The following is a 27644-nucleotide window of genomic DNA, read 5'->3' on the forward strand; positions in this document are numbered from 1 at the left end:
AGCTGCGGGTCCATCATACTGTGTATAAGGGAGCTGCGGGTCCATCATACTGTGTATACGGGAGCTGCGGGTCCATCATACTATGTATAAGGGAGCTGCAGGTCCATCATACTGTGTATAAGGGAGCTGCGGGTCCATCATACTGTGTATACGGTAGCTGCGGGCCAATCATACTATGTATACGGGAGCTGCGGGCCAATCACACTGTGTATACTGGAGCTGCGGGCCAATCATACTATGTATAAGGGAGCTGCGGGTCCATCATACTGTGTATACGGTATCTGCGGGTTCATCATACTGTTTATACGGTAGCTGCGTGTCCATCATACTGTGTGTACGGTAGCTGCGGGTCCATCATACTGTGTATACGGCAGCTGCAGGTCCATCATACTGTGTATACGGTAGCTGCGGGTCCATCATAATGTGTATACGGTAGCTGCGGGCCTATCATACTGTGTATAAGGGAGCTGCGGGCCCATCATACTGTGTATACGGGAGCTGCGGGCCAATCATATTATTTATAAGGGAGCTGCGGGTCCATCATACTGTGTATATGATAGCTGCGGGTCCATCATACTGTGTATACGGTAGCTGCGGGTCCATCATACTGTGTATACGGTAGCTGCGGGTCCATCATAATGTGTATAAGGTAGCTGCGGGTCAATCATACTGTGTATACGGGAGCTGCGGGCCCATCATACTGTGTATACGGGAGCTGCAGGCCCATCATACTGTGTATACGGGAGCTGCGGGTCCATCATACTGTGTATAAGGGAGCTGCGGGCCAATCATACTATGTATACGGGAGCTGCAGGCCAATCATACTGTGTATAAGGGAGCTGCGGGCCAATCATACTATGTATAAGGGAGCTGCGGGTCCATCATACTGTGTATACGGGAGCTGCGGGTCCATCATACTGTGTATACGGGAGCTGCGGGTCCATCATACTGTGTATACGGGAGCTGCAGGCCAATCATACTATGTAAAAGGAAGCTGCGGGCCAATCATATTGTGTACACTGGAGCTGCGAGCCCATCATACTGTGTATAAGGGAGCTGCGGGCCCATCATACTGTGTATACGGGAGCTGCAGGCCAATCATTCTGTGTATAAGGGAGCTACAAGCCCATTATACTGTGTATAAGGGAGCTGCGGGCCCGTCATACTGTATATAAGGAAGCTGCGGGCCCATCATACTGTGTATAAGGGAGCTAAGAGCCCATCTTACTGTGTATAAGGGAGCTGCGGGCCCATCATACTGTGTATAAGGGAGCTGTGGGCCCATCATACTGTGTATAAAGGAGCTGTGGGCCCATCATACTGTGTATAAGGAAGCTGTGGGCCCATCATACTGTGTACAGGGGAACTGTGAGGGACATCATATTGTTTGACGGGAGCTGCAGACCCATCATACTGTGTATAAGGAAGCTGTGGGCCCATCATACTGTATACAGGGGAGCTGTGGGGGACATCATACTGTTTGGCAGGAGCTGCAGGCCAATCATACTGTGTATAGGGAACTGTGAAGGCATATTGTGCATTTGGGAGCTGTTGGCCCATTACACTGTATATAGGGGAGCTCTGGGGGGCATTATACTTTCTATAGTGGAGTTCTGTCAGCATTATACTGTGTATAGGGGAGCATCGGGCTCAAACTATCTATAGGGGAGCAGTGGGAACATCATACTGTGTAAAGGGGAGCAGTGGGAACATCATACGGTGTATAGGGGAGCTGTGTGGGCCTTAGACTGTGTATAGGGAAGCTTTAAGCTCACCATACAGTGTATAATGGAGCAGTACATGGGGGGAACTTAGGGGACAAAGTGGGCACTTAAGCATTATTGTTATAGGGGCACTCAGAGTATTGTGACCATCAAATTTGCATACGGTCATGGCGGTAAAGTCAATGTTCGTTTTTGTATATAGATTTATTTTCAATAACAGTAGGGTCATATTCTGAGGTTCCCCTATATTCACAAATAGAGTGCGCAACCATAGCTGTAATCAGGGTTAGCTGGTTAGGGGCCCACTCAGATGTTTTGCCCCCCTTAAGTTGAAACCCTAGCTACGCCTCTGTCACCACCCATCTTGAAAGGTTTTCCACCTTTCATATACTAATGTGCAACAAACAGGAAGTTGATATCACCAACCATTCCCATTTTATTTTGGTGTATCCATATAAATGGCCCACCCTGTATATTAAGAACTGTGTAATGCTTGTTCAGAACACAGTGATTACCGTATTTTTCGGACTATAAGACGCACCGGACCATAAGGCGCACCCCAAATTTGGGGTGAAAATTGCAGGAAAAAAGATTTTTTATAAGATGGGGGTCCTAAAATGGTCCGGTGGTAGGACCTCAAAACTGACCTGACACATATGACCAGAATATAGGACAAGTTCTGGGGATGTGGCAGCTATACTGACCGCAATTCTGATCCTATCCACACACACTAAAGGCAGCCGTGGAGCGTTCCTAAAATCCTAGACGCCACGTTCACAGCCTGAGAAACTGACTGCCCCTAGAGAGAAAGCAAAGACCTCACTTGCCTCAGAGAAATAACCCCAAAGTTATAGATAGCCCCCACAAATAATAACGGTGAGTTAAGGGGAAAAGACAAACGTAGAAATGAAACAGGTTAAGCAAATGAGGCCCGCTAATACTAGATAGACAGAAAATAGATAGGAGTCTGTGCGGTCAGTACAAAAACTATCAAAAATAAACCACGCAGAGAATGCAAGAACCCCCACACCGACTCACGATGTGAGGGGCGCACTCTGCACCCCAGAACTAACCAGCCAGCAAAAAATCACATAAAAGCAAGCTGGACTGAACTCATTATATACTAAGAAACGTTTTCAAGGAAATAATGAGCAAACAAACTTAGCTTCTCCAGCAGGAGACTGGTCACAAGGAATATTCAGGAGAACTCAGAAACAGGACTGAATACACCGACAGCAGGCAACAAATGAAGGGCCAGGTGAATTAAATAGGCCCAGCATAGCAGGAAATGAATCAGCAGAGCCCAGCCAAGACCAGCCATATTGCTAAAGGCCACCAGAGGGAGCCCTAGAACAAACTCACACAGTACCGCTCATGACCACAGGAGGGAGCCCGAGAACGGAATTCACAACAGTACCCCCCCTTGAGAAGGGGTCACCGAACCCTCACCAGAGCTCCCAGGCCGATCAGGACGAGCCGAATGAAAGGCACGAACCAAATCGGCCGCATGGACATCGGAGGCGACAACCCAGGAATTATCCTCCTGACCATAGCCCTTCCATTTAACCAAATACTGAAGCTTCCATCTCGAAACACGAGAATCCAAGATCTTCTCCACCACGTACTCCAACTCCCCCTCAACCAAGACCGGAGCAGGAGGATCAACAGAAGGGACCACAGGCACCACGTATCTCCGCAACAATGACCTATGGAACACATTATGAATGGCAAACGATGTTGGGAGGTCCAAACGAAATGACACAGGGTTGAGGATTTCCAAAATCTTATAAGGACCGATGAAACGAGGCTTGAACTTAGGAGAGGAAACCTTCATCGGAACAAAACGAGAAGACAACCATACCAAATCCCCCACGCGAAGTCGGGGACCCACACAGCGACGGCGGTTAGCAAAGCGCTGAGCCTTCTCCTGTGATAACGTCAAATTATCCACTACGTGGTTCCAAATCTGCTGCAACCTATCCACCACAGAATCCACCCCAGGACAGTCAGAGGGCTCAACCTGACCCGAGGAAAAACGAGGATGAAAACCAGAATTGCAAAAGAACGGAGAAACCAAAGTAGCAGAACTAGCCCGATTATTGAGGGCGAACTCAGCCAATGGCAAAAAAGTCACCCAATCATCCTGATCAGCAGAAACAAAACATCTCAAATAAGTTTCCAAGGTCTGATTAGTTCGTTCGGTTTGGCCATTCGTCTGAGGATGGAAGGCCGACGAAAAAGACAATTCAATGCCCATCTTAGCACAAAAGGACCGCCAAAATCTGGACACAAACTGGGATCCTCTGTCAGACACAATGTTCTCCGGAATACCATGTAAACGAACCACATTCTGAAAAAACAGTGGCACCAAATCGGAAGAGGAAGGCAGCTTAGGCAAGGGTACCAAATGTACTTTAAACCAAAAAAAATAGGAGCAAAAGATAGAACCTATCACAAACTCATAATGAAAATCAAGCAGACAACTAAACTAATGAAAAAAGAAACCACTTGAAAAAGACATATATATAAAGAATAAAAAAATATAAATAAACCAAAAACCAATAATATTCAAAATATAAATAATTTTATTTAGGAACACCAATCCAATCTAACACAACAAACGATTAAAAAACATATAACAAATCTAAAAACCCAAGGGAACAGAATACCACTCATAATCTGAATATTTCATAATAGTAGTACATGGTTTTTAAATAGATAAGTATATTTTAAATAGGAAAATCCATATTAAATACATAAAATGTTATCAATATTAATAAATAATTAAAGTGCTAATAAATATATACCCGAATCCAGAAAGTATAATCGAATATATGTAGTAAGTAAAGAGTATCAACTCAAATTATATCCATAATGTGCACATATCCTCATCACATGTAATAAACCCTAATAGGAAAGTGACTAGTGCATAATAGATGCTCCATATACTAACCAGGATTCATTTTCCACGTGGTATTACTGCTATCCCACACTCCAACGCGCGTTTCTTGTTGCTTCCTCAGGGAGTGAGGGTACCAAATGGACCATTTTAGAAAAACGATCACAAACCACCCAGATGACAGACATCCTCTGAGATGAGAGGAACTGATCTGAGAAGGAACGCACATCCCGCGACAAGGAAGGCCACCAAAAGGACCTCGCCACCAAATCCCTGGTGCCAAAAATCCCAGGATGACCCGCCAACACCGAAGAATGAACCTCGGAAATAACTCTACTGGTCCATCTGTCCGGGACAAACAATCTCTCCGGTGGACAACGGTCAGGTCTATTGGCCTGAAACTCCTGCAACACCCGTCGCAGATCAGGAGAGATGGCAGACAAAATCACCCCCTCTTTGAGGACACCAGTAGGTTCAGAAACTTCCAGGGAGTCAGGCACAAAACTCCTAGAAAGGGCATCAGCCTTCACGTTTTTCGAACCGGGAAGATAAGAAACCACGAAATCGAAATGAGAGAAAAACAGCGACCATTGAGCCTGTCTTGGATTCAACCGTTTGGCAGACTCGAGATAAGTCAAATTCTTGTGATCCGTCAAGACCACCACACGATGCTTGGCTCCTTCAAACCAATGTCGCCACTCCTTAAATGCCCACTTCATTGCCAACAACTCACAATTACCAACATCATAATTCTGCTCGGCAGGCGAAAACTTTCTTGAAAAGAAAGCACATGGTCTCATCACAGAGCCATCAGAACTTCTCTGTGACAAGACAGCCCCTGCTCCAATCTCAGAAGCATCAACCTCGACCTGAAAGGGAAGAGAGACATCGGGCTGGCGCAAGACAGGAGCCGAAGAAAACCGACGTTTCAGCTCCTGAAAGGCCTCCACGGCCGCAGGAGACCAATTCGTAACATCAGAACCCTTCTTGGTCAAATCCGTCAAAGGCTTAACCACGCTAGCAAAATTAGTGATGAAGCGAAGGTAAAAATTAGCAAAACCCAAGAACTTCTGAAGACTCTTCACAGATGTAGGTTGAGTCCAGTCATGAATAGCCTGGACCTTGACTGGATCCATCTCAATAGTAGAAGGAGAAAAAATAAAGCCCAAAAAGGAAATCTTCTGGACTCCGAAGAGACATTTAGAGCCCTTCACAAACAAGGCATTGGCACGCAGGACCTGAAATACCATCCTGACCTGCTTCACATGAGACTCCCAATCATCAGAAAAGACCAAAATATCATCCAGGTACACAATCATAAATCTATCCAGATACTTTTGGAAGATGTCGTGCATGAAGGACTGAAACACAGAGGGGTCATTAGAAAGCCCAAAAGGCATCACCAGGTACTCAAAATGGCCTTTGGGTGTATTAAATGCGGTTTTCCATTCATCGCCCTGCTTTATGCGCACAAGATTATACGCTCCACGAAGATCTATCTTGGTGAACCAACTGGCCCCCCTAATCCGGGCAAACAGATCGGACAACAGTGGCAAGGGGTACTGAAACTTGACCGTGATGTTATTTAGAAGGCAATAATCTATACAGGGTCTCAGAGAACCATCCTTCTTGGCCACAAAAAAGAACCCTGCACCCAAAGGGGACGAGGACGGGCGAATGTGCCCCTTCTCCAAGGACTCCTTTATATAACTCCGCATAGCGGCATGTTCAGGTACAGATAAATTAAAAAGTCGTCCCTTAGGGAACTTACTACCAGGAATCAGATTTATGGCACAGTCACAATCCCTATGAGGAGGTAGGGCACTGGATTTGGGCTCATCAAATACATCCTGGTAGTCCGACAAAAATTCAGGGACTTCAGAAGGAGTAGAAGAAGCAATTGACACCAAAGGGGCATCGCCATGAATTCCCTGGCAACCCCAACTTGACACAGACATTGCTTTCCAATCCAGGACTGGATTATGAGCCTGCAACCATGGCAGACCCAACACGACAACATCATGCAAATTATGTAGCACAAGAAAGCGAATCACCTCCTGATGTGCAGGAGCCATGCACATGGTCACTTGAGTCCAGTTGAGGTTTATTCTTGGCCAATGGCGTAGCATCAATTCCCTTTAGTGGAATAGGAAATTGTAAAGGCTCCAAGATAAAACCACAGCGCCTGGCAAATGACAAATCCATCAAATTCAGGGCGGCACCTGAATCCACAAAAGCCATAACTGAGAAGGATGACAGAGAGCAAATCAAAGTAACAGACAAAATGAATTTAGGTTGTACAGTACCAATGGTGACAGACTTGGTGAACCTTTTTGTGCGCTTAGAACACTCTGAGATAACATGAGCAGAATCACCACAGTAAAACCACAACCCATTCTGACGTCTGTGGTTTTGCCATTCAACTCTGGTCAGAATCCTGTCGCATTGCATAGGTTCAGGTTTCTGCTCAGAAAATTCCGCCAGATGGTGCACCGGTTTGCGTTCCCGCAAACGCCGATCAATCTGAATGGCCAAAGACATTGACTCATTCAGACCCACAGGCGTGGGGAACCCCACCATAACATCTTTAAGGGCTTCAGACAGACCCTTTCTGAAAATCACCGCCAGGGCGCACTCATTCCATTGAGTGAGCACAGACCACTTCCTAAACTTCTGACAGTAAACCTCTGCTTCATCTTGACCCTGAGAGAGAGCCAGTAAAACCTTCTCTGCTTGGTCTACCAGATTTGGTTCCTCATAAAGTACTCCAAGCGCCAGAAAAAACGCATCCACATTTAGCAATGCAGGATCTCCTGGCGCCAGAGAGAATGCCCGATCTTGAGGGTCACCACGTAACAAAGAGATAATAATTTTAACTTGCTGAACAGAATCACCAGAGGAGCGAGGTCTCAGAGAAAGGAATAACTTACAATTATTCTTAAAGTTCAAAAACCTAGATCTGTCTCCGGAGAACAGTTCAGGAATTGGTATTTTAGGCTCTGACATAGGACTGCGGACTACATAATTCTGAATGCCCTGCACCCTTGCAGTGAGATGATCCACACTAGAAGACAGACTCTGAATGTACATATCTGCAACTAAATTCAGAACCACCCAAAGATTAAGGGGAGGGGAGAGGCTAAACACAGTGCAGAAAAAAAAAATGACTTCAGGATTTCTCTTCTCCCTCTTCTGCTGCATTAACACTTTGTGGCCTGCTGTACTGTTATGGTCCGGTGGTAGGACCTCAAAACTGACCTGACACATATGACCAGAATATAGGACAAGTTCTGGGGATGTGGCAGCTATACTGACCGCAATTCTGATCCTATCCACACACACTAAAGGCAGCCGTGGAGCGTTCCTAAAATCCTAGACGCCACGTTCACAGCCTGAGACACTTACTACCCCTAGAGAGAAAGCAAAGACCTCACTTGCCTCAGAGAAATAACCCCAAAGTTATAGATAGCCCCCACAAATAATAACGGTGAGTTAAGGGGAAAAGACAAACGTAGAAATGAAACAGGTTAAGCAAATGAGGCCCGCTAATACTAGATAGACAGAAAATAGATAGGAGTCTGTGCGGTCAGTACAAAAACTATCAAAAATAAACCACGCAGAGAATGCAAGAACCCCCACACCGACTCACGATGTGAGGGGCGCACTCTGCACCCCAGAACTAACCAGCCAGCAAAAAATCACATAAAAGCAAGCTGGACTGAACTCATTATATACTAAGAAACGTTTTCAAGGAAATAATGAGCAAACAAACTTAGCTTCTCCAGCAGGAGACTGGTCACAAGGAATATTCAGGAGAACTCAGAAACAGGACTGAATACACCGACAGCAGGCAACAAATGAAGGGCCAGGTGAATTAAATAGGCCCAGTATAGCAGGAAATGAATCAGCAGAGCCCAGCCAAGACCAGCCATATCGCTAAAGGCCACCAGAGGGAGCCCTAGAACAAACTCACACAGTACCGCTCATGACCACAGGAGGGAGCCCGAGAACGGAATTCACAACAGGGTCCGTCTTATTGTCCGAATTTACAGTATCTTACCTGAGGGCTGGCGGTGGCAGAGCAGGGTCACAGGAGGCATGGTGTCGGCAGAGGTGGGGTGATGCGGTACGGCGTGCACCTGAGCAGGGTCCCTTCCTGCTTAGGTGGGCAACGCCACGGCCTGGTGTCCATGGGAGGGTTGCAGCAGTGGTTACCGGCAGAGGTGCTGGGATGAGGAGGTGCTGGGATGAGGAGGTGCTGGGATGAGGAGGTCCTGGGATGAGCCTGGGATGAGGAGGTGCTGGGATGAGGAGGTCCTGGGATGAGGAGGTCCTGGGATGAGGAGGTCCTGGGATGAGGAGGTGCTGGGATGAGGAGGCGCAGTGAGATGTATGGCGTCAGAGGGGTCCCTTTCCCCGGTGAGGTGATGCAGCAGCCCGGTAAGCAGCAGAGCCGGGTGAATACTGTTGTTAGCGGTGGTGGCGGCCATCTTCCCGAGGCCGCGGGTGCGCAGATGAAGCGCTCTGCTTCCCGGGGCTTCAGGAAAATGGCCGCGGGATGCCGCGCGTTCCAGATGGAGATTGCGGCGGCCATTTTCCTGAAGCCACGAACTTCAGGAAAATGGCCGCCGCGATCCCCATCTGCGCACGCGCGGCATCCCGTGGCCATTTTCCTGAAACCCCGGGAAGCAGAGCGCTCCATCTGCGCACGCGCGGCCTCCGGAAGATGGCCGCCACCACCGCTAACAACAGGATTCCCCCGGCTCTGCTGCTTACCGGGCTGCTGCATCACCTCACGGGGGAAAGGGACCCCGCTCACTGCGCCTCCTCATCCCTGCACGTCTGCCGCCGCACCTCTGCCACCACACCTCTGCCACCGTACCTCTGCCGCCACGATAAGCCTGCATTGCGACTATTAGATGCACCCCCCATTTTCCCCCCTTTTTGGGGGGAAAAAGTGCGTCTTGTAGTCCGAAAAATACGGTATCTTTTTGTGCAATCATCAACATCTGTAAATATAATTTTCATTAATAAATAATGCTTAATAAATGTATAAAATAAAGTGTTTTATGTTATTTTTTTAATTTGCATCTGAAAAGCTAATACCGTATTTTTCGGACTACAAGACGCACTTTTCCCCCCCAAAAAAGGGGGGAAAATAGGGGGTGCGTCTAATAGTCGTAATGCATGCTTACCCGCAGTGGTGTGGTGGCGGCGGCAGAGGTGCGAGGATGAGAAGGTGCAGTGAGCGGTATGGCGTCCCTTTCACAGGTGAGGTGATGCAGCAGCCAGGTAATCAGCAGAGCCAGGTGAATCATGTTGTTATCGGTGGTGGCGGCCATCTTCCTGAGGCCGCGCGTGCGCATATGGAGTGCTCTTCTTCCTGGGGCTTCAGAAAAATAGCCGCGGGAGGCCGCGGGAGCGCAGATGGAGATCGCGGTGGCCATTTTCCTGCAGCTGAGTTAGCAGATTCAGATCTTGGTTTCAGGAAAATGGTCGCTGCGATCTCCATCTGTGCACCCGCGGCCATTTTCCTGAAGCCCCGGGAAGCAGAGCACTCCATCTGCGCACGCGCGACCTCAGGAAGATGGCCGCCACCACTGATAACAACATGATTCACCCAGCTCAGCTGCTTACCGGGCTGCTGCATCACCTCACCTGTGAAAGGAACACTGCTCACGCCATACTGCTCACTGCCCCTCCTCATCCCCGCACCTCTGCTGCCGCCGCACCTCTGCCGGTAAGCCTGTATTAATCCGGGTCCGCTGCGTCACCTCACCTGTGGAAGGGACCCTGCTCACGCCATACCGCTCATTATTCGCACCTCTGCCATTGCCACACCACTGCTGCAACCCTCCCATGGACACCAGGCCGTGGCGTCACCCACCTAAGCAGGAAGGGACCTGTTATGACCCCAATGGCAGAGGGTCTCAGGAATCAATACCAAGTCTGCAAACACAAAAAACCAGCTCATAGGGCAGTGGTAACTGGGCTGACCATATATCTAATCCTAGCACCACAAATAGAAGTAGCCGGGGAACGTGCCTACGTTGGTTCTAGACGTCTCGCGCCAGCCGGAGAACTAACTAACCCTAGAAGGAAAAAGAAAGACCTTTCTTGCCTCCAGAGAAAAGACCCCAAAAGTTGGATACAAGCCCCCAACAAATAATAACGGTGAGGTAAGAGGAAAAGACAAACATAAGAATGAGCTAGGTATTTAGCAAAGAGAGGCCCACTAGCTAATAGCAGAATATAGTAAGATGACTTATATGGTCGGCAAAAACCCTATCAAAATATCCACGCTGGATATTCAAGAACCCCCGAACCGTCTAACGGCAGGGGGGAGAACACCAGCCCCCTAGAGCTTCCAGCAAGGTCAGAAATCACATTTAGTACAAGCTGGACAAAAATAGTAGCAAAGCAAGTAACTCAAAAAACAAAGAAGCAAGACTTAGCTTAATTTTGCAAAAGCCAGGACCAGCAGACAGGAGCAACAGAAGGATCTGATTACAACGATGCCAGGCACTGGACTAAGGATCCAGGAAGTTAATATAGCGACACCCCTGGACTAACGACCCAGGTGAGTGCCAAACAGAAAAAAGACAATCCCAGAGTCATACCACTAGTGACCACAAGAGGGAGCCAAAAAGTCTAATTCACAACAGTACCCCCCCTTAAGGAGGGGTCACCGAACCCTCACCAAGACCACCAGGGCGATCAGGATGAGCAGCGTGACAGGCACGAACTAAATCGGCCGCATGCACATCAGAGGCAACCACCCAGGAATTATCCTCCAGACCATAGCCCTTCCACTTGACCAGATACTGAAGCCTCCGCCTGGAGAGACAAGAATCCAAGATCTTCTCCACCACGTACTCCAACTCGCCCTCAACCAACACCGGAGCAGGAGGCTCAGCAGAAGGAACCACAGGTACAACGTACCGCCGCAACAAAGACCTATGGAACACGTTGTGAATGGCAAACGACACAGGAAGATCCAAGCGAAAGGACACAGGATTAAGGATTTCCAATATCTTGTAAGGACCGATGAAGCGAGGCTTAAATTTAGGAGAGGAGACCTTCATAGGAACAAATCGAGAAGACAGCCATACCAAATCCCCAACACGAAGTCGGGGACCCACACCGCGGCGGCGGTTGGCAAAACGCTGAGCCTTCTCTTGTGACAACTTCAAGTTGTCCACCACATGATTCCAGATCTGCTGCAACCTATCCACCACAGAATCTACCCCAGGACAGTCAGAAGGCTCCACATGTCCCGAGGAAAAACGAGGATGGAAACCAGAGTTGCAGAAAAATGGCGAAACCAATGTAGCGGAACTAGCCCGATTATTAAGGGCAAACTCAGCCAACGGCAAGAAGGTCACCCAATCATCCTGATCCGCAGAAACAAAACACCTCAAATAAGCCTCCAGAGTCTGATTAGTTCGCTCCGTTTGTCCATTAGTCTGAGGATGAAAGGCAGACGAAAACGACAACTCAATGCCCATCCTAGCACAAAAGGATCGCCAGAACCTGGAAACAAACTGGGATCCTCTGTCAGACACAATATTCTCAGGAATGCCGTGTAAACGAACCACATTCTGAAAGAACACAGGAACCAGATCGGAAGAGGAAGGCAGCTTAGGCAAAGGTACCAAATGGACCATCTTAGAAAAGCGATCACATACCACCCAGATGACAGACATGCCCTGAGACACCGGGAGATCTGAAATGAAATCCATGGAAATGTGTGTCCAAGGCCTCTTCGGGACAGGCAAGGGCAAGAGCAACCCGCTGGCACGCGAACAGCAAGGCTTAGCTCGAGCACAAGTCCCACAGGACTGCACAAACGACCGCACATCCCGTGACAAGGAAGGCCACCAAAAGGACCTAGCCACCAGATCTCTGGTGCCAAAAATTCCCGGATGCCCTGCCAACACCGAGGAATGAACCTCGGAAATGACTCTGCTGGTCCACTTATCAGGAACAAACAGTCTGTCAGGTGGACAAGAGTCAGGTCTACCAGCCTGAAATCTCTGCAACACACGTCGCAAATCCGGAGAAATGGCTGACAAGATAACTCCCTCTTTAAGAATACCAACTGGTTCTGTGACTCCCGGAGAGTCAGGCACAAAGCTCCTTGAAAGAGCATCAGCCTTCACATTCTTTGAACCTGGTAAATACGAGACCACAAAGTCAAAACGGGAGAAAAACAATGACCAGCGGGCCTGTCTAGGATTCAGGCGTTTAGCAGACTCGAGATACATCAGATTTTTGTGATCAGTCAAGACCACCACACGATGCTTAGCACCCTCGAGCCAATGACGCCACTCCTCAAATGCCCACTTCATGGCCAACAACTCCCGATTGCCAACATCATAATTCTGCTCAGCAGGCGAAAACTTCCTCGAGAAAAAGGCACAAGGTCTCATCACAGAGCAACCAGGGCCTCTCTGTGACAAAACGGCCCCTGCCCCAATCTCAGAAGCATCCACTTCAACCTGAAAGGGAAGTGAGACATCAGGCTGGCACAAAACAGGCGCCGAAGTAAACCGGCGCTTCAACTCCTGGAAAGCCTCCACGGCTGCAGGAGCCCAGTTAGCAACATCAGAACCTTTCTTGGTCATATCCGTCAAAGGTTTAGCAATGCTAGAAAAATTTGCAATAAAACGACGGTAGAAGTTAGCAAAACCCAAGAACTTCTGAAGACTCTTAACTGACGTGGGTTGAGTCCAATCATGAATAGCACGGACCTTGACTGGGTCCATCTCCACCGCAGAAGGGGAAAAAATAAACCCCAAAAAGGGAACCTTCTGTACTCCAAAGAGACACTTTGAGCCCTTAACAAATAAAGCATTCTCACGCAAAACCTGAAACACCATCCTGACCTGCTCTACATGCGAGTCCCAGTCATCAGAAAAAAACAGAATATCATCCAGATAAACGATCATAAATCTATCCAGATACTTCCGGAAAATATCATGCATAAAGGACTGAAACTGTTGTGAATTCGCTTTTTGCTCCCTCTAGTGGTTACTAGTTTTTTGACTCTGGTTTTTCTGTCATCCCTTTTATCCGCACCTGGGTCGTTAGTTAGGGGTGTTGCTATATAAGCTCCCTGGACCTTCAGTTCAATGCCTGGCAACGTAGTTATCAGAGCTAGTCTGCTGTGCTCTTGTCTACTGATCCTGGTTCCAGTTATATCAGCTAAGTCTGCCTTTTTGCTTTTTGCTATTTGTTTTGGTTTTGTATTTTTGTCCAGCTTGTTCCAAATCTATATCCTGATCTTTGCTGGAAGCTCTAGGGGGCTGGTGTTCTCCCCCCGGACCGTTAGACGGTTCGGGGGTTCTTGAATTTCCAGTGTGGATTTTGATAGGGTTTTTGTTGACCATATAAGTTACCTTTCTTTATTCTGCTATCAGTAAGCGGGCCTCTCTGTGCTAAACCTGGTTCATTTCTGTGTTTGTCATTTCCTCTTACCTCACCGTTATTATTTGTGGGGGGCTTCTATCCAGCTTTGGGGTCCCTTCTCTGGAGGCAAGAAAGGTCTTTGTTTTTCCTCTACTAGGGGTAGTTAGATTCTCCGGCTGGAGCGTGTGTTCTAGAATCATCGTAGGAATGATCCCCGGCTACTTCTAGTGTTGGCGTTAGGAGTAGATATATGGTCAACCCAGTTACCACTGCCCTATGAGCTGGTTTTTTGTATTCTGCAGACTTCCACGTTCCTCTGAGACCCTCGCCATTGGGGTCATAACAGTTTGCCAGGCCAGTATTAAATGTTTAATGCATTGCAGAAGAGGGATTATAAGAAAAAAGATTCTGAGTTTTTTTTTTTTTTTTTTTTTCTTCTTCCCCTTTACCTCAGAGTGGCTATGCTTGCTGCAGACATGAATGTCCAGACCTTGATTACAAGTGTGGACCAGCTGGCTACTCGTGTGCAGGGCATACAAGACTATGTTATCAGAAATCCTAGGTCAGAACCTAAAATACCGATTCCTGAACTGTTTTCCGGAGACAGGTTTAAGTTTAGGAATTTCGTGAATAATTGTAAATTGTTTTTGTCCCTGAGATCCTGTTCATCTGGAGACTCTGCTCAGCAAGTAAAAATTGTTATTTCGTTCTTACGGGGCGACCCTCAGGATTGGGCTTTTTCGCTGGCGCCAGGAGATCCGGCATTGGCTGATATTGATGCGTTTTTTCTGGCGCTCGGTTTGCTTTATGAGGAACCCAATCTTGAGATTCAGGCAGAAAAGGCCTTGCTGGCTATGTCTCAGGGACAGGACGAGGCTGAAGTGTATTGCCAAAAATTTCGGAAATGGTCCGTGCTGACACATTGGAACGAGTGTGCACTGGCCGCTAATTTTAGAAATGGCCTTTCTGAAGCCATTAAGAATGTTATGGTGGGTTTTCCCATTCCCACAGGTCTGAATGATACCATGGCACTGGCTATTCAAATTGACCGGCGGTTGCGGGAGCGCAAAACCGCAAATTCCCTCATGGTGTTGTCTGAACAGACACCTAATTCGGTGCAATGTGATAGAAAAACCGCAAATTCCCTCATGGTGTTGTCTGAACAGACACCTGATTTAATGCAATGTGATAGAATCCTGACTAGAAATGAGCGGAAAATTCATAGACGCCGGAATGGCTTGTGCTACTACTGTGGTGATTCTACACATGTTATCTCAGCATGCTCTAAACGTATAGCTAAGGTTGTTAGTCCTGTCACCGTTGGTAATTTGCAACCTAAATTTATTCTGTCTGTAACTTTGATTTGCTCACTGTCGTCTTATCCTGTCATGGCGTTTGTAGATTCAGGTGCTGCCCTGAGTCTTATGGATCTGTCATTTGCTAAGCGCTGTGGTTTTATTCTTGAACCATTGGAAAATCCTATTCCTCTTAGGGGTATTGATGCTACGCCATTGGCAGCAAATAAACCGCAGTATTGGACACAAGTTACCATGTGCATGACTCCTGAACACCGCGAGGTGATACGTTTCCTGGTTTTACATAAAATGCATGATTTGGTTGTTTTAGGGCTGCCATGGTTACAGACCCATAATCCAGTCCTGGACTGGAAGGCTATGTCAGTCTCAAGTTGGGGCTGTCGTGGTATTCATGGGGATTCCCTGCCTGTGTCTATTGCTTCTTCTACGCCTTCGGAAGTTCCTGAGTATTTGTCTGATTATCAGGATGTCTTCAGTGAGTCTGAGTCCAGTGCACTGCCTCCTCATAGGGACTGTGACTGTGCTATAGATTTGATCCCTGGCAGTAAATTTCCTAAGGGAAGACTGTTTAATCTGTCGGTACCCGAACATACCGCTATGCGTTCATATATCAAGGAGTCTCTGGAGAAAGGACATATTCGTCCGTCTTCTTCCCCTCTTGGTGCGGGATTCTTTTTTGTGGCAAAAAAGGACGGATCTTTGAGGCCTTGTATTGATTATCGGCTTTTAAATAAGATCACTGTCAAATTTCAGTATCCTTTACCGCTGTTGTCTGACTTGTTTGCCCGGATTAAGGGTGCCAAGTGGTTCACCAAGATAGACCTTCGTGGTGCGTACAACCTTGTGCGCATTAAGCAAGGTGATGAATGGAAAACCGCATTCAATACGCCCGAAGGTCATTTTGAGTACTTGGTGATGCCTTTTAGGCTCTCCAATGCGCCTTCAGTTTTTCAGTCCTTTATGCATGACATCTTCCGGAAGTATCTGGATAAATTTTTGATTGTTTATCTGGATGATATTTTGGTTTTTTCTGATAATTGGGATTCACATGTGGAGCAGGTCAGGTTGGTCTTTAAAATTTTGCGTGAAAATTCTTTGTTTGTCAAGGGCTCAAAGTGTCTCTTTGGTGTACTGAAGGTTCCCTTTTTGGGGTTCATTTTTTCCCCTTCTGCTGTGGAGATGGACTCAGTCAAGGTCCGAGCTATTCTTGATTGGACTCAGCCCTCGTCAGTTAAGTGTCTTCAGAAATTCTTGGGTTTCGCTAACTTCTACCGTCGTTTTATCGCTAATTTTTCTAGCATTGTGAAACCTTTGACGGATATGACCAAGAAGGGCTCCGATGTAGCCAACTGGGCTCCTGCTGCCGTGGAGGCTTTCCAGGAGTTGAAACGCCGGTTTACTTCGGCGCCTGTTTTGTGCCAGCCCGATGTCTCACTTCCCTTTCAGGTTGAGGTGGATGCTTCAGAGATTGGAGCGGGGGCCGTTTTGTCGCAGAGAGGCCCTGGTTGCTCCGTTATGAAACCTTGTGCCTTTTTCTCTAGGAAGTTTTCGCCTGCCGAGCGAAATTATGATGTGGGCAATCGGGAGTTGTTGGCCATGAAATGGGCATTTGAGGAGTGGCGTCATTGGCTCGAGGGTGCTAAGCATCGTGTGGTGGTCTTGACTGATCACAAAAATCTGATGTATCTCGAGTCTGCTAAACGCCTTAATCCGAGACAGGCCCGCTGGTCATTGTTTTTCTCCCGCTTTGATTTTGTTGTCTCGTATTTACCAGGTTCAAAGAATGTGAAGGCCGATGCTCTTTCTAGGAGCTTTGTGCCTGATGCTCCTGAAGTCGCTGATCCTGTTGGTATTCTTAAAGATGGAGTTATCTTGTCAGCTATTTCTCCGGATCTGCGACGTGTGTTGCAGAGATTTCAGGCGGATAGGCCTGAGTCTTGTCCACCTGACAGACTGTTTGTCCCGGATAAGTGGACCAGCAGAGTCATTTCCGAGGTTCATTCCTCGGTGTTGGCAGGTCACCCGGGAATTTTTGGCACCAGAGATCTGGTGGCCAGGTCCTTTTGGTGGCCTTCTTTGTCAAGGGATGTGCGGTCATTTGTGCAGTCCTGTGGGACTTGTGCTCGAGCTAAGCCTTGCTGTTCTCGTGCCAGCGGTTTGCTCTTGCCCTTGCCTGTCCCGAAGAGACCTTGGACACATATCTCCATGGATTTCATTTCTGATCTTCCGCTATCTCAGGGCATGTCCGTTATCTGGGTGATATGTGATCGCTTCTCCAAGATGGTCCATTTGGTTCCATTGCCTAAGCTGCCTTCCTCTTCCGATCTGGTTCCTGTGTTTTTCCAGAACGTGGTTCGTTTGCACAGCATCCCTGAGAATATTGTGTCAGACAGAGGATCCCAGTTCGTTTCCAGGTTCTGGCGATCCTTTTGTAGTAGGATGGGCATTGATTTGTCGTTTTCGTCTGCTTTCCATCCTCAGACTAATGGACAGACGGAGCGAACCAATCAGACCTTGGAGGCTTATTTGAGGTGTTTTGTCTCTGCTGATCAGGACGATTGGGTGACATTCTTGCCGTTGGCTGAGTTTGCCCTTAATAATCGGGCTAGTTCCGCCACCTTGGTTTCGCCTTTTTTCTGCAACTCTGGTTTCCATCCTCGCTTTTCTTCGGGTCATGTGGAGCCTTCTGACTGTCCTGGGGTGGATTCTGTGGTGGATAGGTTGCAGCGGATCTGGAATCATGTGGTGGACAACTTGAAGTTGTCACAGGAGAGGGCTCAGCGCTTTGCCAACCGCCGCCGCGGTGTGGGTCCCCGACTACGCGTTGGGGATTTGGTATGGCTTTCTTCCCGCTTTGTTCCTATGAAGGTCTCCTCTCCCAAATTTAAACCTCGTTTTATTGGGCCTTACAAGATATTGGAAATCCTTAATCCTGTATCTTTTCGTCTGGATCTTCCTGTGTCGTTTGCTATTCACAATGTATTTCATAGGTCCTTGTTGCGGCGGTACATTGTGCCTGTAGTTCCTTCTGCTGAGCCTCCTGCTCCGGTGTTGGTTGAGGGCGAGTTGGAGTACGTGGTGGAGAAGATCTTGGATTCTCGCCTCTCCAGGCGGAGGCTTCAGTACCTTGGCAAGTGGAAGGGCTATGGTCAGGAGGATAATTCCTGGGTGGTCGCCTCTGATGTTCATGCGGCCGATTTAGTTCGTGCCTTTCATGCCGCTCATCCTGATCGCCCTGGTGGTCGTGGTGAGGGTTCGGTGACCCCTCACTAAGGGGGGGGTACTGTTGTGAATTCGCTTTTTGCTCCCTCTAGTGGTTACTAGTTTTTTGACTCTGGTTTTTCTGTCATCCCTTTTATCCGCACCTGGGTCGTTAGTTAGGGGTGTTGCTATATAAGCTCCCTGGACCTTCAGTTCAATGCCTGGCAACGTAGTTATCAGAGCTAGTCTGCTGTGCTCTTGTCTACTGATCCTGGTTCCAGTTATATCAGCTAAGTCTGCCTTTTTGCTTTTTGCTATTTGTTTTGGTTTTGTATTTTTGTCCAGCTTGTTCCAAATCTATATCCTGATCTTTGCTGGAAGCTCTAGGGGGCTGGTGTTCTCCCCCCGGACCGTTAGACGGTTCGGGGGTTCTTGAATTTCCAGTGTGGATTTTGATAGGGTTTTTGTTGACCATATAAGTTACCTTTCTTTATTCTGCTATCAGTAAGCGGGCCTCTCTGTGCTAAACCTGGTTCATTTCTGTGTTTGTCATTTCCTCTTACCTCACCGTTATTATTTGTGGGGGGCTTCTATCCAGCTTTGGGGTCCCCTTCTCTGGAGGCAAGAAAGGTCTTTGTTTTTCCTCTACTAGGGGTAGTTAGATTCTCCGGCTGGAGCGTGTGTTCTAGAATCATCGTAGGAATGATCCCCGGCTACTTCTAGTGTTGGCGTTAGGAGTAGATATATGGTCAACCCAGTTACCACTGCCCTATGAGCTGGTTTTTTGTATTCTGCAGACTTCCACGTTCCTCTGAGACCCTCGCCATTGGGGTCATAACATGAAACACTGAAGGAGCATTAGAGAGCCCAAAAGGCATCACCAAGTACTCAAAATGACCTTCGGGCGTATTAAATGCGGTTTTCCATTCATCTCCTCGCTTAATGCGCACAAGGTTGTACGCACCACGAAGATCTATCTTGGTGAACCACTTGGCACCTTTAATTCGGGCAAACAAGTCTGACAACAGAGGCAAAGGATACTGAAATTTAACAGTGATTTTATTCAAAAGCCGATAGTCAATACAAGGTCTCAAAGATCCGTCCTTCTTGGCCACAAAAAAAAATCCTGCACCAAGAGGGGAAGAGGAAGGACGGATATGCCCCTTCTCCAGAGATTCCTTGATATACGAACGCATTGCGGTATGCTCAGGTACAGACAGATTAAATAGTCTTCCCTTAGGAAATTTGCTACCTGGAATCAAATCTATGGCACAGTCACAGTCCCTATGAGGAGGCAGAACACTGGACCTGGACTCGCTGAACACATCCTGATAATCAGACAAATACTCAGGAACTTCCGAAGGAGTAGAGGAAGCAATAGACACCGGCGGGGAATCACCATGAATACCCTGACAGCCCCAACTTGACACAGACATTGCCTTCCAATCCAAGACTGGATTATGAGTCTGTAACCATGGCAAACCCAAAACGACCAAATCATGCATTTTATGCAGAACAAGAAAACAAATCACCTCCCGATGTTCAGGAGTCATGCACATGGTTACCTGTGTCCAAAACTGCGGTTTATTTTCCGCCAATGGCGTAGCATCAATACCCCTCAGAGGGATAGGATTAACCAACGGCTCAAGAACAAAACCACAGCGCTTGGCAAATGACAGATCCATAAGACTCAGGGCAGCACCTGAATCCACAAACGCCATAACAGGGTAAGAGGACAATGAGCAAATTAAAGTCACAGACAAAATAAATTTAGGTTGCAAATTACCAATGGCGACAGGACTAACAACCCTTGTTAGGCGTTTAGAGCATGCTGATATAACATGTGTAGAATCACCACAGTAAAAACACAACCCATTCTGTCGTCTATGATTTTTCCGCTCATTTCTGGTCTGAATTCTATCACATTGCATCAAATCAGGTGTTTGTTTAGACAATACCACCAGAGGATTAGCGGTTTTGCGCTCCCGCAAACGCCGGTCAATTTGAATAGCCAGCGCCATGGAATCATTCAGACTTGTAGGAATGGAGAAACCCACCATCACATTCTTAATGGCTTCAGAAAGGCCATTTCTGAAGTTTGCGGCCAGAGCACACTCATTCCACTGAGTAAGCACGGACCATTTCCGAAGTTTTCGGCAATACACTTCAGCTTCATCCTGACCCTGAGAAATAGCCAGCAAGGCTTTTTCTGCCTGAACCTCAAGATTGGGTTCCTCGTAAAGCAATCCGAGCGCCAGAAAAAACGCATCAATATTTGCCAATGCCGGATCTCCTGGCGCTAGCGAGAAAGCCCAATCCTGAGGGTCGCCCCGTAAAAAAGAGATAACAATTTTAACTTGCTGAACTGAGTCTCCAGATGAACAGGGTCTCAGAGATAGAAACAATTTACAATTATCCCTGAAATTCCTAAACTTAAATCGGTCTCCAGAAAACAGTTCAGGAATAGGTATTTTAGGTTCAGACATAGGACTACTGGTAACAAAATCTTGTATGCTTTGCACACGAGCAGCAAGCTGGTCCACACTTGTAATCAAGGTCTGGACATTCATGTCTGCAGCAAGCTCAAGCCACTCAGAGGTAAAGGGGAGGAAGAGAGGAAAAAAAAAAAAATTCAGAATTTCCTTTCTTATATCCCACTTCTGCAATGCATTAAACATTCAATGTTGGCCTGGCATACTGTTATGACCCCAATGGCAGAGGGTCTCAGGAATCAATACCAAGTCTGCAAACACAAAAAACCAGCTCATAGGGCAGTGGTAACTGGGCTGACCATATATCTAATCCTAGCACCACAAATATAAGTAGCCGGGGAACGTGCCTACGTTGGTTCTAGACGTCTCACGCCAGCCGGAGAACTAACTAACCCTAGAAGGAAAAAGAAAGACCTTTCTTGCCTCCAGAGAAAAGACCCCAAAAGTTGGATACAAGCCCCCAACAAATAATAACGGTGAGGTAAGAGGAAAAGACAAACATAAGAATGAGCTAGGTATTTAGCAAAGAGAGGCCCACTAGCTAATAGCAGAATATAGTAAGATGACTTATATGGTCGGCAAAAACCCTATCAAAATATCCATGCTGGATATTCAAGAACCCCCGAACCGTCTAACGGCCGGGGGGAGAACACCAGCCCCCTAGAGCTTCCAGCAAGGTCAGAAATCACATTTAGTACAAGCTGGACAAAAATAGTAGCAAAGCAAGTAACTCAAAAAACAAAGAAGCAAGACTTAGCTTAATTTTGCAAAAGCCAGGACCAGCAGACAGGAGCAACAGAAGGATCTGATTACAACGATGCCAGGCACTGGACTAAGGATCCAGGAAGTTAATATAGCGACACCCCTGGACTAACGACCCAGGTGAGTGCCAAACAGAAAAAAGACAATCCCAGAGTCATACCACTAGTGACCACAAGAGGGAGCCAAAAAGTCTAATTCACAACAGGGACCCTGCTCAGGTGCACACCGTACTACATCACCCCACCTCTGCAGACACCATGCCTCCTGTGACCCTGCTCTGCCACCGCCAGCCCTCAGGTAAGATACTGTAAAATCGGACAATAAGACGGACCCCCATCTTATAAAAAATCTTTTTTTCTGCAATTTTCACCCCAAATTTGGGGTGCGTCTTATAGTCCGAAAAATATGGTAAGTTGCTAATAAAAGATTTATATAAATGTGTAAGAAAGTCAACAGTACCATCACACTTGGACTTGTTCTCTTCATTCACTTTGTAGCCTTCGTTGCAAGTGCAAATGGGCCCACTGGCAGAATTGAGGCAATTATGTTCACAATATGTTGTATTTAGCTTGCACTCATCAACTATAAAAATATAGTACATATAATCATTACATTCTCACTACATTTTGTAACTCCTCTCTACAAAGCTCATTCTCATTTTTACCATTTTTATCTGAAATGTAAACTTCTAATTCTTATTGTTTTTATCTGAAATATGAACTGGTTTAACTTGAACGACTTTTTTATCACCACAAATAAACATAACCTGTAAGTCGCTTACCTGTACAGTTAACACCATCTCCCGTGTAGTTTTCAAAGCATTGGCAATAAAACGATCCGGCCACGTTAGAGCAATTGGCTTTTTCTGAGCAATTGTTCAATGCAGAATTAGAGCACTCATCAATATCTAAAATGAAGCAAATGGAGATATTACCATAATTGCACTTAATATTATATCACCATTTATAGGCTGTTAATGATAACACGAGTATAAAAACAGGACAGAAAGTAAAAGCAGATAAAGTTTATGACTTTATAAACCTACAAAGAAGGAAATACCAAAAATAACAAAACTAATAAATACCTATGAACCTGAGAGCTGAAAACCTACACGATTTGTTCATAATTAGGCAAAGTGATTAAATATTCTTTAAAAATAATACATTGTATTTGTACAATAAGTAAAAAACACAACACCATTAAAAAATATGGAGGAATTAGGAAAAGATAAAAATAAGAAAAGGAAGGGGGACGTATGTGCATAACATTAACACAAAAACAAATTGTAAACAATATGATAATAAGTAAATTATCATGTGGTCCAATATATGAAATAAATGGCATCCAATACAGCCAATGGTGAGGTGGTATAGAGGGACGTGGTGTGCTCCACTTGGTTGGTATGTATCCATCTTGGATCTGGTATATTATGTTTGCTTATAAATTGTCCACTGCCTCTTCTATCTTATAATTGCTGTTATACCTGATGACACTTTCCTTTCATGTAAGAAGATTACACTCTCCATTGGTTCCATCGATCCTCATGTTATTGGGTTGTGTGTAATATATTAAACTACCTCCTGGTCAAGTGCTTATTTTCATTGGTCCCATTTGGTAAAAAATCTCATATTGATCATTATCAACACTTACATGTTTAGGTGATAAATAATTACTTAATTTGTTGCACAAGCACTTTTTCATGATTTAATTATGTTCTAGGCTGTATATGGTTGATTGTTCCACTATCCTATATACCTTATGTATTTATAAAAGATGTAATTTATTTCATATATTGGACCACATGGTCATTTAATTATTATCATATTGTTTATAATTTGTTTTTGTGTTCATTTTTCTTTTGTTATATTAATCTTTTCCTGATTCCCTCCTATTTTTAATGGTGGTGTGTTTTTTACTAATTGTACAAATAAAATGTATTATTTTTGAAGAATATTGCATCACTTTGCCTAAGTTTTGAACAAATCTTGTAGGTTTTAGGTTTATGACTTTCTCTTTCACAACACTACAACACATTTCTGTATAAAGTATGCATGTCACTGATTTAGGATAAATTCACATAAGTTACGTTTGTTGCACAGTTTTCAATTCATCATTTTGATAAATGGGATCTATTAAATGGCGTGTGCTACTCAGACAACCTCATCTCAATCACCATGTTCCCCCTTATAAAATAATAACTCCTACACTCACCTCCGATGCGGGTGTTATTCCAGCTGTGTCCGCGCCGCCTCTCCTGGGGCTCGCGTGACGTTATGTCATATGATCCCTGCAGTCAATCACCGATCACTTTGCTCTCCCCTCCTTCAGACAAATCAGATATCTGAAGGAAGTGAAAGACCAGTCGCAGCTCTCACTTCTTCCGGAGGTGAGTATAGATGGTATTATTTTTTAAGGGGAAACAGGGCGATTGAGGAGGAGTTGTCTAAGTAGTGGAAAACCCTCTGAAAGTTTTTTCCCCTGCAATCAAATGGATTTTTGCAAGACTTATTCAGCTGCAATGCCCCAAATTGCCCTGCGTGAATATAACCTTAAAGATTATGTAGACTGCTGTAACCATTTTTGTATTGATTTAATGTTTTTTACAAGGTCAAGACAGGGCCATTTACCAACGTTCTTGACAGGCACATTTTTGTTTTTTTTCAAATATACAGTTTAAAGAACTTTATTCTTGTCCTGAAATTTTAACAATGTTTTCATCCTTTTTCCCGTGATGCTTGGGGCTTCATTGTTATGTCACTGTCTTATTCTCTTTTTTTTCCTTTTGTTTATGTAATATCGGGCAACTCCGATGGGAAAATATGGGAAATACTTTTGTGTTTTTCACATCTTTTTGAAAATGTTATGACTAGTGATGAGCGAATATACTCGTTACTCGAGATTTCTCGAGCACGCTCGGGTGTCCTCCGAGTATTTTCTAGTGCTCGGAGATTTCGTTTTCTTTGCCACAGCTGAATGATTTACATCTGTTAGCCAGCATGAGTACATGTGGGGGTTGCCTGGTTGCTAGAGAATTCCCACATGTACTTATGTTGGCTAGGAGATGTAAATCATTCAGCTGCGGCAAAGAAAACTAATCTCCGAGCACTAAAAAATACTCGGAGGACCCCCGAGCGTGCTCGAGAAATCTCGAGTGACGAGTATATTCGCTCATCACTAGTTATGACCACAAAATACTACAAAAATACTTTTAAAGAATATGCTCCCCTCTCTGTGTAGTTTTTTAGTAAAAATTAATGGTAAAGTTGGAGAGACAAGAAGCACAAATAGGGTCTTATCTGATAGCGAAGTGGTATATGATATAGGTATGCCCACCTGATAGGGTTGTGACAGTCACAACACCTATAGAAGCATGTAAAGGCTGCAGCAGGACCACCAAGGAGATAAGCATTCATACTTCACTTTTGTGTGTGATCGCATTTTTGGGACCTTGGCCAGCACGGACTTTCAACCACCGTATTCCTCATTAATTGCAAAATTGTTTTTAGATATCAGACAGGTTTTTTTAATCAGGAGGTAGGGCTTGCAACAGTATTTATATTTAAATGCTTTTCATTTACTTATTTTTATTTTATTTTTTTAATTTCATTTACACATTGTGCCCCCTGTTTAGTCATAAAAGCACATTGGGGGCATTTCAATATGTAAATTAGTTTTTATTTCCCATATAAATAAGGCTGCTTTATTAGCTCCAGTTAAAGTGGAAATGCGGCTTGCTGGCTGCATAGAAGAGCTGTCTAAGATTTCTTGCTTTTTACAACCAATAACAACATGACCGTCCAGAGGAAGATGCTACATTTCTAATCGATCTACACAATACTGTATATTGGGGCATATTTCTTAAGCTAAGTGCTGCACCATTTTGGTGTAATGTGAGCCATAAAACTGTCTTTAATGACAACTTTTTCACGTTGTCTGACAAGTGGGCATGTCCTCACTGAAAAGTGGCATGGTTTTGCAGAAGAAAAATGTGTGATCTAATCTCTGAGACTGTTTAAGTCAAATATTGGGGTAGACTTAAGGTACCTTCACACGAAACGACTTTGTAACGATATCGCTAGCGATCCGTGACGTTGCAGCGTCCTCGCTAGCGATATCGTTTAGTTTGACACGCAGCAGCGATCAGGATCCTGCTGTGATGTCGCTGGTCGCTGAATAAAGTCCAGAACTTTATTTGGTCGTCCGATCGCCATGTATCGTTGTGTTTAAAAGCAAAAGCAACGATACCAGCGATGTTTTACACTGGTAACCAGGGTAAACATCGGGTTACCAAGCGCAGGGCCGCGCTTAGTAACCCGATGTTTACCCTGGTTACCAGCGTAAAAGTAAAAAAAACAAACAGTACATACTCACCTGCGCGTCCCCCAGCGTCTGCTTCCTGACACTTACTGAGCGCCGGCCCTAAAGTGAAAGTGAAAGCACAGCGGTGACGTCACCGCTGTGCTGTTAGGGCCGGAGCTCAGTCAGTGTCAGGAAGCAGACGCTGGGGGATGCGCAGGTGAGTATGTACTGTTTGGTTTTTTTACTTTTACGCTGGTAACCAGGGTAAACATCGGGTTACTAAGCGTGGCCCTGCGCTTAGCAACCCGATGTTTACCCAGGTTACCCGGGGACCTCGGCATCGTTGGTCGCTGGAGAGCGGTCTGTGTGACAGCTCTCCAGCGATCAAACAGCGACACTGCAGCGATCGGCATTGTTGTCGCTATCGCTGCAGCGTCACTTCATGTGAAGGTACCTTTAGACTAGATAGTCCTAGCCCAGACTTATCAAACAGCAATAACCTCTATAATAAATCTGGTATAACAAATTTAAGACTGTCTAATGTAAGTGTGCATTGCCTTAGAATTAGAGAATAATAATAAATATGTCCAAATATCTTTGGATCCTGCAAAAACAATCCATTTCTTACCGACACAGCTGTCATTGTCTTCTGTGTACCCCGGCTGACAGATACATTTAAAGCTACCAATTTCATTTATACATAATCTTCCATCTCCTGTGCAGTACTCTTCATCATCACATTCTACAATATCTAAGAAGAAAAGATATATATAGTCAGTTATCTCCGGAAAGAATTACAAATTATCACTGACTTATAAATCAATTTATGCACAACTGTGAGCTGCATTCTGTACATATGGAGACATGGTGAATGGTGAACTAAAGAAAGCTTGAAATGCACGCTGAAAATATGTTCAGATCGGCTGCATCAGGGCGCAATATAATTGTTTTTCTTCTATTCTTAAATAACTGAGGACCTTTAAATGTAGTAAATACCACAAGGGTATGTCTTCACGGTCCATAATGGCAGCGTTTTGGATGCAGCTCCGTCCAAAGCTCTGCCGGCTTTTGCTCGCGCTGTGATTTCGCATGTGTTCATTGAACACATGCAGAATCACCACATCCTATACGTAGATTGTGTAATTTATCTTGCGGAGACTGAGCAAGATAATTAGACATGCTGCAGTCTGTAAAGACGCACCGCATGTCTGGTTAAGCAGGTCTGCCGCCTGTGTCTTTGTACGCATAGTGGAGATATTTCATAAAATCCCCTCCACTATGCTGTAACATCTGGCGGCTGCTGATTGGACGCTGCAGCTGTACACAGCGTCCAATCCGCAGCGTTTCCTCACAGTGGAAACATACCTTTATGATTTGTACAATCAAGGCCCAGTCTAAATGCACAAAAATGTCATGGATACTTATCATTACTGATGTAAGTGTAAGAAATCTGACATTTACAGTTATGTTACATGTACCAACAAAAAAACAAGTGCGGGAGCAATAATAATATGAAAACATCTCATTGTAATCATAATTA

The 27644-nt window shown here is 45.5% G+C and overlaps 1 protein-coding gene across 1 annotated transcript in view; it reads right to left on the minus strand.

The window, feature by feature from the left end:
* Positions 1-27644, minus strand: part of LOC143803981 (uncharacterized) — a 521136-nt gene that overhangs the window by 369303 nt on the left and 124189 nt on the right. The window contains exons 41-43 of the mRNA XM_077281733.1: positions 26733-26855; positions 22587-22712; positions 22265-22387 (exon numbers count right to left, since the gene is read on the minus strand). Of these exons, the coding sequence (XP_077137848.1) occupies positions 22265-22387; positions 22587-22712; positions 26733-26855 (372 nt within the window). The remainder of the gene's footprint in view (positions 1-22264; positions 22388-22586; positions 22713-26732; positions 26856-27644) is intronic.

This window comes from Ranitomeya variabilis, chromosome 2 (genome assembly GCF_051348905.1).
Source record: "Ranitomeya variabilis isolate aRanVar5 chromosome 2, aRanVar5.hap1, whole genome shotgun sequence".
Classification (NCBI taxonomy): domain Eukaryota; kingdom Metazoa; phylum Chordata; class Amphibia; order Anura; family Dendrobatidae; genus Ranitomeya; species Ranitomeya variabilis.